This window comes from Barbus barbus (assembly GCF_936440315.1).
Source record: "Barbus barbus genome assembly, chromosome: 21".
NCBI lineage: Eukaryota > Metazoa > Chordata > Actinopteri > Cypriniformes > Cyprinidae > Barbus > Barbus barbus.
In genome coordinates, this window is record NC_136749.1 from 12,654,286 (window position 1) to 12,664,989 (window position 10,704).

General features: G+C 37.5%; 2 protein-coding genes across 5 annotated transcripts; both read right to left on the minus strand.

Moving 5' to 3' along the window:
* Positions 1–301: 301 nt before the first annotated feature.
* On the minus strand, positions 302–6,103 carry LOC306887328 (farnesyl pyrophosphate synthase-like). 4 transcript variants are annotated; one of them, XM_079444980.1, is made up of 11 exons: positions 5,977–6,045; positions 5,716–5,769; positions 5,435–5,590; positions 5,107–5,247; positions 4,322–4,402; positions 2,168–2,290; positions 1,894–1,982; positions 1,713–1,785; positions 1,547–1,624; positions 1,312–1,446; positions 302–1,226 (listed from the first exon to the last, which is right to left on the minus strand). In XM_079444980.1, the coding sequence occupies exons 3-11, from the start codon at positions 5,546–5,548 to the stop codon at positions 1,026–1,028; spliced, it is 1,035 nt and encodes a 344-aa protein (XP_079301106.1). In that variant the 5' UTR covers positions 5,549–5,590; positions 5,716–5,769; positions 5,977–6,045; the 3' UTR covers positions 302–1,025. The 4 variants fall into 4 exon arrangements, with proteins under 4 accessions (XP_079301106.1, XP_079301104.1, XP_079301105.1 ...); XM_079444979.1 differs by having other exon boundaries at positions 308–1,244; positions 5,977–6,021; XM_079444978.1 differs by lacking the exon at positions 5,716–5,769 and having other exon boundaries at positions 5,977–6,103.
* Positions 6,104–8,087: 1,984 nt separating this feature from the next.
* Positions 8,088–10,169, minus strand: LOC306887792 (uncharacterized protein; the record flags this gene model as incomplete). Its single annotated transcript, XM_079445805.1, has 1 exon — positions 8,088–10,169. One exon carries the CDS (start codon positions 10,167–10,169, stop codon positions 8,088–8,090), a length of 2,082 nt encoding a protein of 693 aa, XP_079301931.1.
* Between the last annotated feature and the right edge of the window lie 535 nt (positions 10,170–10,704).

Here is a 10,704-nt window from a genome sequence, read left to right on the forward strand (position 1 = left end):
AAGAATTACCTCATTTCCAGAAGGATGTAAAGTACGCGTTCTTCTTGATCTCAATCTCTATTCCATCGCACAAGCCATGACTCTGAAATTATTAGACGCCGTTCTTCTCTTTCCTCCTGTCTATCGCTCCGTCATCTACCCTCCCTTCCCCTCCCCTCTCCTCCTCTCTCATCCCATCCTGAGACCACACCCCTCAGCAGCATCTCTGCTCTGCCTGGACCAAACCAAGAGCAGCCCATAAAACTTCGCTAGCACACACTCATTCAAAACACCTCCTCACACAGAAAAGTGCATGATAAAAGAATGTTGATAAGATTTCTTTATTAAAAGCACATTGCTCGTCTTTCTACAATCCAAATTTACAGCAATGATGGGGATTGATGAATGACCGGATACGCGAGACTGACATTCTGGTATAGTGTATAAATGTACAATACAACCTCACGTGACAGGTTTCACAAAAACAAAAAAAAATATAGAAGGATCCTGAAAGTGCCACTGTGTTCTGTGTGGGCAGATACTTTCTTTGCGAAGTTAACTTATTAAACATTTAATAAGTTAATTGTTTTAAGGAATATATATTTCTGTTCACTGCGATTGCATTTGATCAGCAGTTTGTTGGTTCTCATTCTCACAATGTCAATTTTCATTTGTAAATGTTTATTTGAATCTATACATCTGTTCCTTTTTTCTTTCTCATTTATCCAAAGTTGCTGAAAATACAATCCAAAAACCTGATGAAAATATATTGTTTATAAATTATATATATATATATACCCCAGGTGAAACACTGGCAGATGTTGTTTATGTGTGCTATTTGTGGTAGACCTCTGAATCAGCCTATTGTATTTCTAATGCAAGAATAAAATGGGGAAAACAAATATTTAAAGTGCAGATAAAACCTACCGTTTCCATATTTATTCATTTTCTAAAATACCTCACTGCATATTTACTTGTCCTAAGTCTGCGTGCCTAAAAATACTGAACTCCATTTGTGAAGTTCTTTTGTTTCTCTGAACCACACCTTATTTGTTTCTCTTATATATTTTCTTGGCAAAATTAAGAAACACAGCGTGAGGCAGATTCTTGGCATGAAGCTGGATGAGTTTTTGGAGACGGCGATAGCTCTCCTCCTCGTGTTGATGGTATCGGATAGGCATTTCCAGAGTATCATACAAAGCCTTGACCCGTTCAACACTTTCAGCATCACTACGTCCATAACATGCCTGAAAGAAAGAGAGAAACTTGACCACATTTGAATATTGCTTTCTGGAATTATTTCCTTTTAGAAACTGTCCCACATTTTCTCACCTCTAGTTGTGCCCTGTGTTCAGATGTCATGATGCCCAGTGCGGTCACCACCAGCCAGCTGCATTTGTTGTCCTGGATATCCGTGCCAATCTTTCCAGTCACTGCGGGGTCACCGTAACAATCCAAGTAGTCATCCTGTCAATGACAAATATGTACTGAATGTTTTGGTATATTATAACCAGAGAAGATTGATAGCTTTGAGGCTTCAAAAGTGTTGCTTTATTTTTACTAATACCTGTATCTGAAAGAACTCTCCCATCTCAAGTAAAATTGTTTTAGCATTGTTGTGTTCAGCCTCATTTTCAATCCCTGCCTGTAATCAATTAAAAAAGGTGTTTACAAAAATAATTCTGCATGAAAAAAAAATAACATAAAAGACAAGCACTGTATGCAAAGCCCACCATGTACATGGCTGCAGCCACAGGGAGATAAAAGGAGTAGAATGCAGTCTTGTATTTCACAATGGCTTTGTACCTGAAGCAAATAAACTGTGAATCAGTCAAGGAAAAAGTGAATTGGCAAATAATATTTTGTTTTAACAGGTTTCAGCAATAGAAATTACAGACACCCTCATCTTCTCACCTCTCCATGGTGAAGCGGTCAAGGTCAATTTTGTGTGGAGGTGCCGTCATCAGATCTAGAGCTTGACCCAGCTCTGTCTGGAAAGAGGTCTTGAAAAAAAAAAAATCAGGTTTAAAGACATCCCATACATATCAGTATTTATTAAACAATATGCAGTTAATCATGTGATAGAAGCTGCATAACAGTCTTGTGTACAAGCTGCCAGTAAGCAATAAGAAGTTAAAATGTGCGCACATTGCTGTAACAGAGTAATGAAGCTTTAGGATGCATTTACCTCAGTAAAAAGCTCGAGAAGATGGACATAGTAGCGCTGTCCTCTGCAATGTCTGCGAAGAAGGCGGTAGATCGCCCCCTCCAGGAGAAAAGCATCATTAATGGCATCCAGACCAATACCGTCCTGACAAATTAAAAAATAACAGATTAGCACAGATATTAAATACTGTACACAACTAATATACAATAGTATAATATAACACACACACATATACAGGTCCTTTTCAAAAAATTAGCATATTGTGATAAAGTTCATTATTTTCTGTAATGTACTGATAAACATTAGACTTTCATATATTTTAGATTCATTACAACACAACTGAAGTAGTTCAAGCCTTTTATTGTTTTAATATTGATGATTTTGGCATACAGCTCATGAAAACCCAAAATTCCTATCTCAAAAAATTAGCATATCATGAAAAGGTTCTCTAAACGAGCTATTAACCTAATCATCTGAATCAACTAATTAACTCTAAACACCTGCAAAAGATTCCTGAGGCTTTTAAAAACTCCCAGCCTGGTTCATTACTCAAAACCGCAATCATGGGTAAGACTGCCAACCTGACTGCTGTCCAGAAGGCCATCATTGACACCCTCAAGCAAGAGGGTAAGACACAGAAAGACATTTCTGAACGAATAGGCTGTTCCCAGAGTGCTGTATCAAGGCACCTCAGTGGGAAGTCTGTGGGAAGGAAAAAGTGTGGCAGAAAACGCAGCACAACGAGAAGAGGTGACCGGACCCTGAGGAAGATTGTGGAGAAGGACCGATTCCAGACCTTGGGGGACCTGCGGAAGCAGTGGACTGAGTCTGGAGTAGAAACATCCAGAGCCACCGTGTACAGGCGTGTGCAGGAAATGGGCTACAGGTGCCGCATTCCCCAGGTCAAGCCACTTTTGAACCAGAAACAGCGGCAGAAACGCCTGACCTGGGCTACAGAGAAGCAGCACTGGACTGTTGCTCAGTGGTCCAAAGTACTTTTTTCGGATGAAAGCTAATTTTGCATGTCATTCGGAAATCAAGGTGCCAGAGTCTGGAGGAAGACTGGGGAGAGGGAAATGCCAAAATGCCTGAAGTCCAGTGTCAAGTACCCACAGTCAGTGATGCAGGTGTTGGTCCACTGTGTTTTATCAAGGGCAGGGTCAATGCAGCTAGCCATCAGGAGATTTTGGAGCACTTCATGCTTCCATCTGCTGAAAAGCTTTATGGAGATGAAGATTTAATTTTTCAGCACGACCTGGCACCTGCTCACAGTGCCAAAATCACTGGTAAATGGTTTACTGACCATGGTATTACTGTGCTCAATTGGCCTGCCAACTCTCCTGACCTGAACCCCATAGAGAATCTGTGGGATATTGTGAAGAGAAAGTTGAGAGACGCAAGACCCAACACTCTGGATGAGCTTAAGGCCGCTATCGAAGCATCCTGGGCCTCCATAACACCTCAGCAGTGCCACAGGCTGATTGCCTCCATGCCACGCCGCATTGAAGCAGTCATTTCTGCAAAAGGATTCCCGACCAAGTATTGAGTGCATAACTGAACATAATTATTTGAAGGTTGACTTTTTTTTGTATTAAAAACACTTTTCTTTTATTGGTCGGATGAAATATGCTAATTTTTTGAGATAGGAATTTTGGGTTTTCATGAGCTGTATGCCAAAATCATCAATATTAAAACAATAAAAGGCTTGAACTACTTCAGTTGTGTTGTAATGAATCTAAAATATATGAAAGTCTAATGTTTATCAGTACATTATAGAAAATAATGAACTTTATCACAATATGCTAATTTTTTGAAAAGGACCTGTATATATAAAATGTAAATTACAAATATATATATATATTAGTAAATATGTGTTCTTGTGTGTGAAATTATTATATTTTTATTTTTGTGTCTATTATTATTGTGATTATCATCTAAGTTTAACATCAAGAGGACAAAATGTAACATAGTAGAAAATCACTATATTTTCATAATCTGTGATGGGATGACTAGAAACTAGTTTTTAAAAACGGTTCCCCTACAATGGATAAAACTAAATGGACTGGAATATAATTATAAGTTAACATATCCAAATTTATCAATATACACTCCTTGTAATGCAGTTTTACACCATCATCAGCATAATCTTAAACCAATCATAAATCAATCAATGACCTTCTTATACCAACAGGGTTGACCTCTTCTTGTCACGGATGCATCCATAATGTCATCAGCCACTAAGAAAAATGCCTGAAGCTAGAGAGAAAAGAAAAAGTTTTACACTGCACAATTTTCTCTCTTTTTTCGTTCACATTGCAATTGACCTTATGACAGATAAATGACTGACAGCCCAAATAGCCAATCAAATCACTGCACTGAGAAGCCTTTCTGAAGCCCATTTTGTCCATCAAGCTTTAAAGTCTATATACTAAGTATCCAGAGGGGCTATTTAATGGAGTTTTGTTTATTCGTTTGCTGAAATCAGCAAGTAATGTAGAATAATGCATGAGATGGATCAGACTTGACTTTCTTTATGACACTGACACCTTTATTCATTTTATACTTTCGTGATTCTGTGATTTTTTTTTCTCTCCATTAAATAAAAAGACTGTACAATTAAAGTAAGTTTGAGTTTTAATTATCACTAGATAATTTAGGTGATTACCTGGAACTTTATATGGCAATATGTTTCATTGTCAGAAAATTTAAGTTTGGTTTACTTCTGCTGTCAATTTCTACAGTTTCTACAGATACAAATGCATACTAAATGCAAACTGGCTTCATCCAAGATACTTCATGTAGAATATTTCATACTTATTTCTGACTTTTGCATGATTACAAACAGCAATAAAATTTGAAGTAATTTATTCCAAAATCATCTTGTTCACCAGTGAGTGACACTGTCATAAGGCCAATTATGTATCAATTCAATTCAATTCAAAAGTATCAATTTCACACACCAGTTCAATGCACCATCCAACCAGAAGCGCTCTGTGAACTTCATCAGGTGGCAGTTCAGAAGGTGAGACCAGCTCCCGTAGTGATCCAATCACTGACAAGCCTCTGTTTCTCTTGCCTCCAGGAGCATTGTACCGAAGCACCTAGAAAAAATTATACTTCAAAATACAAAAGAAAAGCCAAACTGACAAATAATAAAATAAATTCAATAGTGTGTTGTTTCAGAATGGTTTCAGATCTGTTTTAGAGTTTTAAACTTCAAATACATTGTGTGCCCGGGTCGGGTCTCAGGTCCTCTGTGAAGACCTCTAATCTAGAGGTTTACTCTACCTCTCTGAGTCTGTTGATGGCATCAGTGAGAACTGGATCAGTGAAGTCCTGCTCTGTAAGTTCAGACACCAACTTTTCAAACTCCAAATCAAAGAGCTGAGCATCTGACAACATCTTGCCTTTCTGCTGGACCCCGTTACTGGACCTGCTGTCACCCTAAAGTGACGGAGCACACATATATAATGTGATGACAGAGACATAAATCAGAAACAACATTAGACATACTGCTCTACTTGGAAAATAATATTATGTCCTAAATTGAAAATACACACTATACATACATACAAATCTGCAGATTAACATGGCAGCTTGATAATCCATTGGGTTAAAAGCTCCTTCATAAATTCATAATATTCAATTTTAGTAAGTAACGTTGACAAGAGGAATATTACTTAGCACAATCACACATAAGCAATGTAAACAAGATCGCATAAGCTTTGCTAGCTTCGCTAAGAGAGCAGCATTAACATTTATTATATAGTATTTGAGATTAACTGGGTCATAATACACTTTTATCAAGTAAGCGGTTTACTTTGACTTACCATCACGAATCTGTCCTTGCTCAGACTACTGTCACACATTTCTGTGTGCTTTTATTTCACCTGCGGTATGAAAAGTCAAGACGGCCCATAAAATCGAAGGCGTACCTCATATTGTAGTTTTCTTGTCAATTTGTTTCAGTCTGAGGGCTTCATTTTAAACTTCAAGTACCGAAATGCTTTGCGCATGACCTGTTGGTGCGTGCACTGAAAAGCTCATATGACATCACGAACGCCCATTGGTTGCAGTAATCGAACGAGGATGGGCTCCAGAGAAATCAGCCAATGAGAAGAGACTATCCACGACGCAATGGGTGGAGTGAATACAAGGGAACCTATCAGATCTCGTAGCGTGATATACGTGATATCCGATAGATTGACAATAAACAGTTATTTCTTCACTGTTGGACCCCAAAATATTCGTTACTTCGCTTGGTTGTAGTAGCTGTAACACAGTTTCTAAACTGCTTTTGGACAGTTTTGTAGGAAGGACTGGTTTGCACAAAACGATGATGCTGAAAATTTAGCTTTTATCACAGGAATAAATAACATTTTAAAATATATTCAAATAGAAAGCAGTTATTTTAAATAGTAAAAATATTTAACAATATTACTTATTTTGCTCTATTTTGGATCAAATAACGCAGGCTTGGTAATCAGAAAAGAATTCTTTTAAAAAACATAAAAAACCTTACTGTTCAAAAACGTTGATGTTGTGTATGTGTGTGTGTATATATATATATATAGTGTACTTTGCAGAGCTATATAATTTTCTGACTTGCTTCAGAATATTTTTGAATGCAAGGCCATGATCTTTGTCCAGCATACTGTAACTTAGGGTTCAATTGACATTTTATAATGGAAAACACACATATTCAAATACACTTATCTTATTCTAATTCTATTGTGGTTTCATTTTGTTGTCAAAATCAAGATAGCCAAGATTAAGACCTGTGCCAGATTGCATGTGTATTATACACTTACATTAAGGTTAACTGTAAAAATGTTAATCAACCCTTAGCTGAAATGGTGTTATTTTGTGAGAACAGCATCTGTACTGTGCTGGCTCATGACACCATTTTTTATACTTCAAAAAATGAATAAATAAATAAATAAGAAATTGTAAATTCTGCTGATATGTTGCTATATAGCCCCAGCTTTAAAAGCAGCCTAATCTTAATATTTATTCATTCCAAGTATGTAATATGTTTATGGCTTGTAGGTATATTTTTAGTTGGGCTTATCTTATCTTATTATTGTAGAACTTATTTAACTTATCTGTGATCGTATTTGTTGCAGAGGGTACTTACAGTACTCGGTGACTTTTAGAACAATGTGTATTTTTTTTCAGTTGACTCATTTTGACTTACAAATGATGAATGAACACAATGATTCATTAGTGAGATACAGTAAAGTCCAAAAAGTTGGCTTAGAAACGTAAAAGCAGTAGGAGATACAGCATAGGTACAACAAAGCAACAGTAAACAGTAGTAGTAGTTGTAGTAGTAGTTGTTTTTTATTAGTAGAGTAATAGTTGTTTAATAGTAGAGTAGTAGTTGTTGTTTTATTAGTAGTAGTAAGGAGGCTTTTTGTAACATCGATGCATGGAAACATTTAATTAACAGTATCTTCATTCAAGGACAAATTTATCATGCAGAGCCAACTGAAATGCTTAAGGGGGGGGGGGAGCAAAAGCATTCTACATATTTTTCTTTTAACTTTTTCTTTTAATGCAGAGTATGTTTTTAAGAATCATTTGCTAGCTGAACATATAATATTCTGATCGTATGAATGTATTAATGAATTAATGAATGATGCATTTATATAGCGCTTAATGATGATATGATATTAAAATTTAAACAGAAACAATGTACAGTAAGTACCTTTTCTGACTCAGGTTTACATCTCTTTACATACACTTAGTCTGATTTGGATTGAGATGATGTTAAAAAAATAATTTTGTACAGTTATAAAGACTACTTGTGGATGTTAACAAAACTATAATCTAAACTGAGCTGTCGTGACTATTACATGCTGCTGGACGGCAAAGCTTAAATCTTAACTATGGACGTATTTTGTATTTAGCAGGCTTGTAAAATAATTGGTCGATTCTCTCAGATGTATGATGCTTCATCTTCTTCAGTGAATCCAGTTTGAACAGCCTCTTGAATTCGCTTGATTTGCTCTGGAGGAGCAGCAGGTAGAATGGCAAGCAACTCTCGATCAATCCTTTCTAGTCTTGCTGTGCTCTTCCTGTCAAACTCCAATTTATTATTGAGGACAAGCCTTAAGATGCCTTTCTGTGCCTCGTCACAAGAGTTCTGGAGCAGTTGTCGCTCATGCTCAAATTCTGGCTTACTTTTATCCATGGCCATTAGTTTGCCCAGTGAACTGACACGGTCCATCAGATACTTGTTGGAAACATCTGTGTATGTTGCAGAGATCATATGGACCAGACTAGCGATGTTACAGGCTTGGAAGGCTTGGGTATAGAGTAAATCTTTTGAGAAGAGCTTTGCATTGTAGGAGAGGGCTTGTGTTTTCTCTGATGTTGAGACAAAGTTTGTGAGAGTTTTGCTCAGGCTGGTTTTCACAATGCTGGAAACCATCTGAAAGAAGTGAACCATCTTCTCCCACTGCTCCTTCACTCTCCCCATGGCATCCATTCCTTTGACCAGCATCTCTATAGTAGTTCTGAAGTTGATCTCTTTCAGTTTACAATTTCTCATAGTGACCAGGATTTCAGTTAGTTCCTTCTGGTTCTTCTCTAGGTTCTCCATACACTTTTCATAAGTCTCTCTTGTCTTGTTCAGCTGAGCTCGGTTCTGCTCAATGGAGAATCTTGCATTCTCTGTGGCCTTCTGAGAAGCACTCACGTTTGCTGACTTGATTCCTTCTTTATACATCATTGGAGGTGTTGGAGAAATGGCTGGGGAATTTGTGATGTCTTTGCTTTTGCAATCAAAAATTTGAGCTGACTCGATCAGATCCAAGACCTCTTGGATTATTTTAGTGCTTTTGTCTTTGTCACATTTGCCATCTGGTGCATATTCGTCCAGCTGCTTGCATATTTCCATGCCACCTTTGCATAACTTCTTAGCTTGCTTCTTTGCTGGGCAGTCAGGGATTTTCTTTAAATCATCATTGATTCTTTTGAACTGTCTGTCCATGAAATCACTTTCTGCATGTTTATTCTTCTGATCATATAGTTTTGTCCAGTCAATGTCATCATCCACACTATCCACATTCATCAGTTGCTGGATATTCCGGACACATCCTAAAATTTCAGCAGACTTACTATATGCATTTATTTCAGCTACCACATCTATTGTGCTTTCCTGATCTCTAATGATGCTCAAAGTATCAGCTATCTTTGTTGTTGCAGAACAGATGTTTCTCACTGGGTGAATAATAACAGATGCCATTCCAGTAATCAGGCCTGTGATGCTCTCTGTTATACCACTAACTACATCCATGCCAATCATGTCCCATCCACTAGGGAGAGAATCCAGAGCTGTCTTGTAGCTCTCATTAGCTTGTTCCAGTTCCTTCTCTATGGCACTCACTGCCTTCTGAGTCCTTTTCTTGGTCTCTCTAGCTGACTGCGCCCTCAGTTTGCTCTCTTCCAGCTTCTTCTTGATTTTTTCCTTCTCTTCCCCATAAAAGTGCTCTGCATTCACACATGCATCTAGCAGCTCTTGGATGATATTGATGACATCAGTGAAACGTTTTTCAGTTGCATCAGACAACTTCAGACATTCATCTGCAATGATTCTGATATTTGTCAGCTGATCAGGAAGATGAGCTTTGACAACTTCATCATCTCCTTGGAACAGAATCTTCACAGCAGTCTTCATGTAATCTGGAACTTGGGCAGTGTGGAGGCGAATCTGATCCATGCTCGTATGGGCCTCATTAAATGCCCACCAACCAGAGTTACACACTTGCATGAGGCAAGCGCGAAAGGAATCAGGGTATTTGATGAACTGATAGCCATCTTTAGGGGGATTTTTATGGACAGAGAAATCTGTTGAGGATGAGATAAAAACCAGCTCTCCCAGGATGGCTATAGATAGAGGTGCTGGAGTCAGATACTCTTCCCAGTTGGCATAGGGCTGCATCATAAGTTTGGTTTCATTTCTCATGTCTTCAGCAGTGGTAAGGCTTTGAGTAGATTTTGAAATTGCAGAATCCATGATTTTCCTGTTCCTGCTCAAAGCCAAGACAAAATTGGAAAAGAATTTTACAAATCTCAATTTTTTCTATTTCTGTCAAACCTGAGCAGTAAAATCCTCAGAAATGTTCACTTTTATCAGTTTGCTCAAGCATGTTGCCAAATAATGTGTACTTTCAAAATTGGCCTACTTTGTCTATGCCAAAATTATGTGAATTCAGTGATATTTCAAACTTGCTTTGCTTGAGAAAACATGAAAATATTTAGATACAGCTTTTTTGGGGGGATTTCCGGTAATCAAGATCTGACAGCAACAGCACATTTTCAACTTCTGCTCTTGAGAGAAAGATAGTTTATGATTAAAAATATCATTGAGTAGAGAGTAGAGTGTTATAATGGTGGATACAATTCAGTGTGCTCTATGGAGAAATCATACTTTACATAGAAAAATTATAAAAATGTAAAGAAGTGTGCTAGTGAAATAGATTTAAAAGGCTTGTATTTACAATTACTGCAGTATGTTTTCAGCAATCCTGTGAAGAGATTAATCACATGAG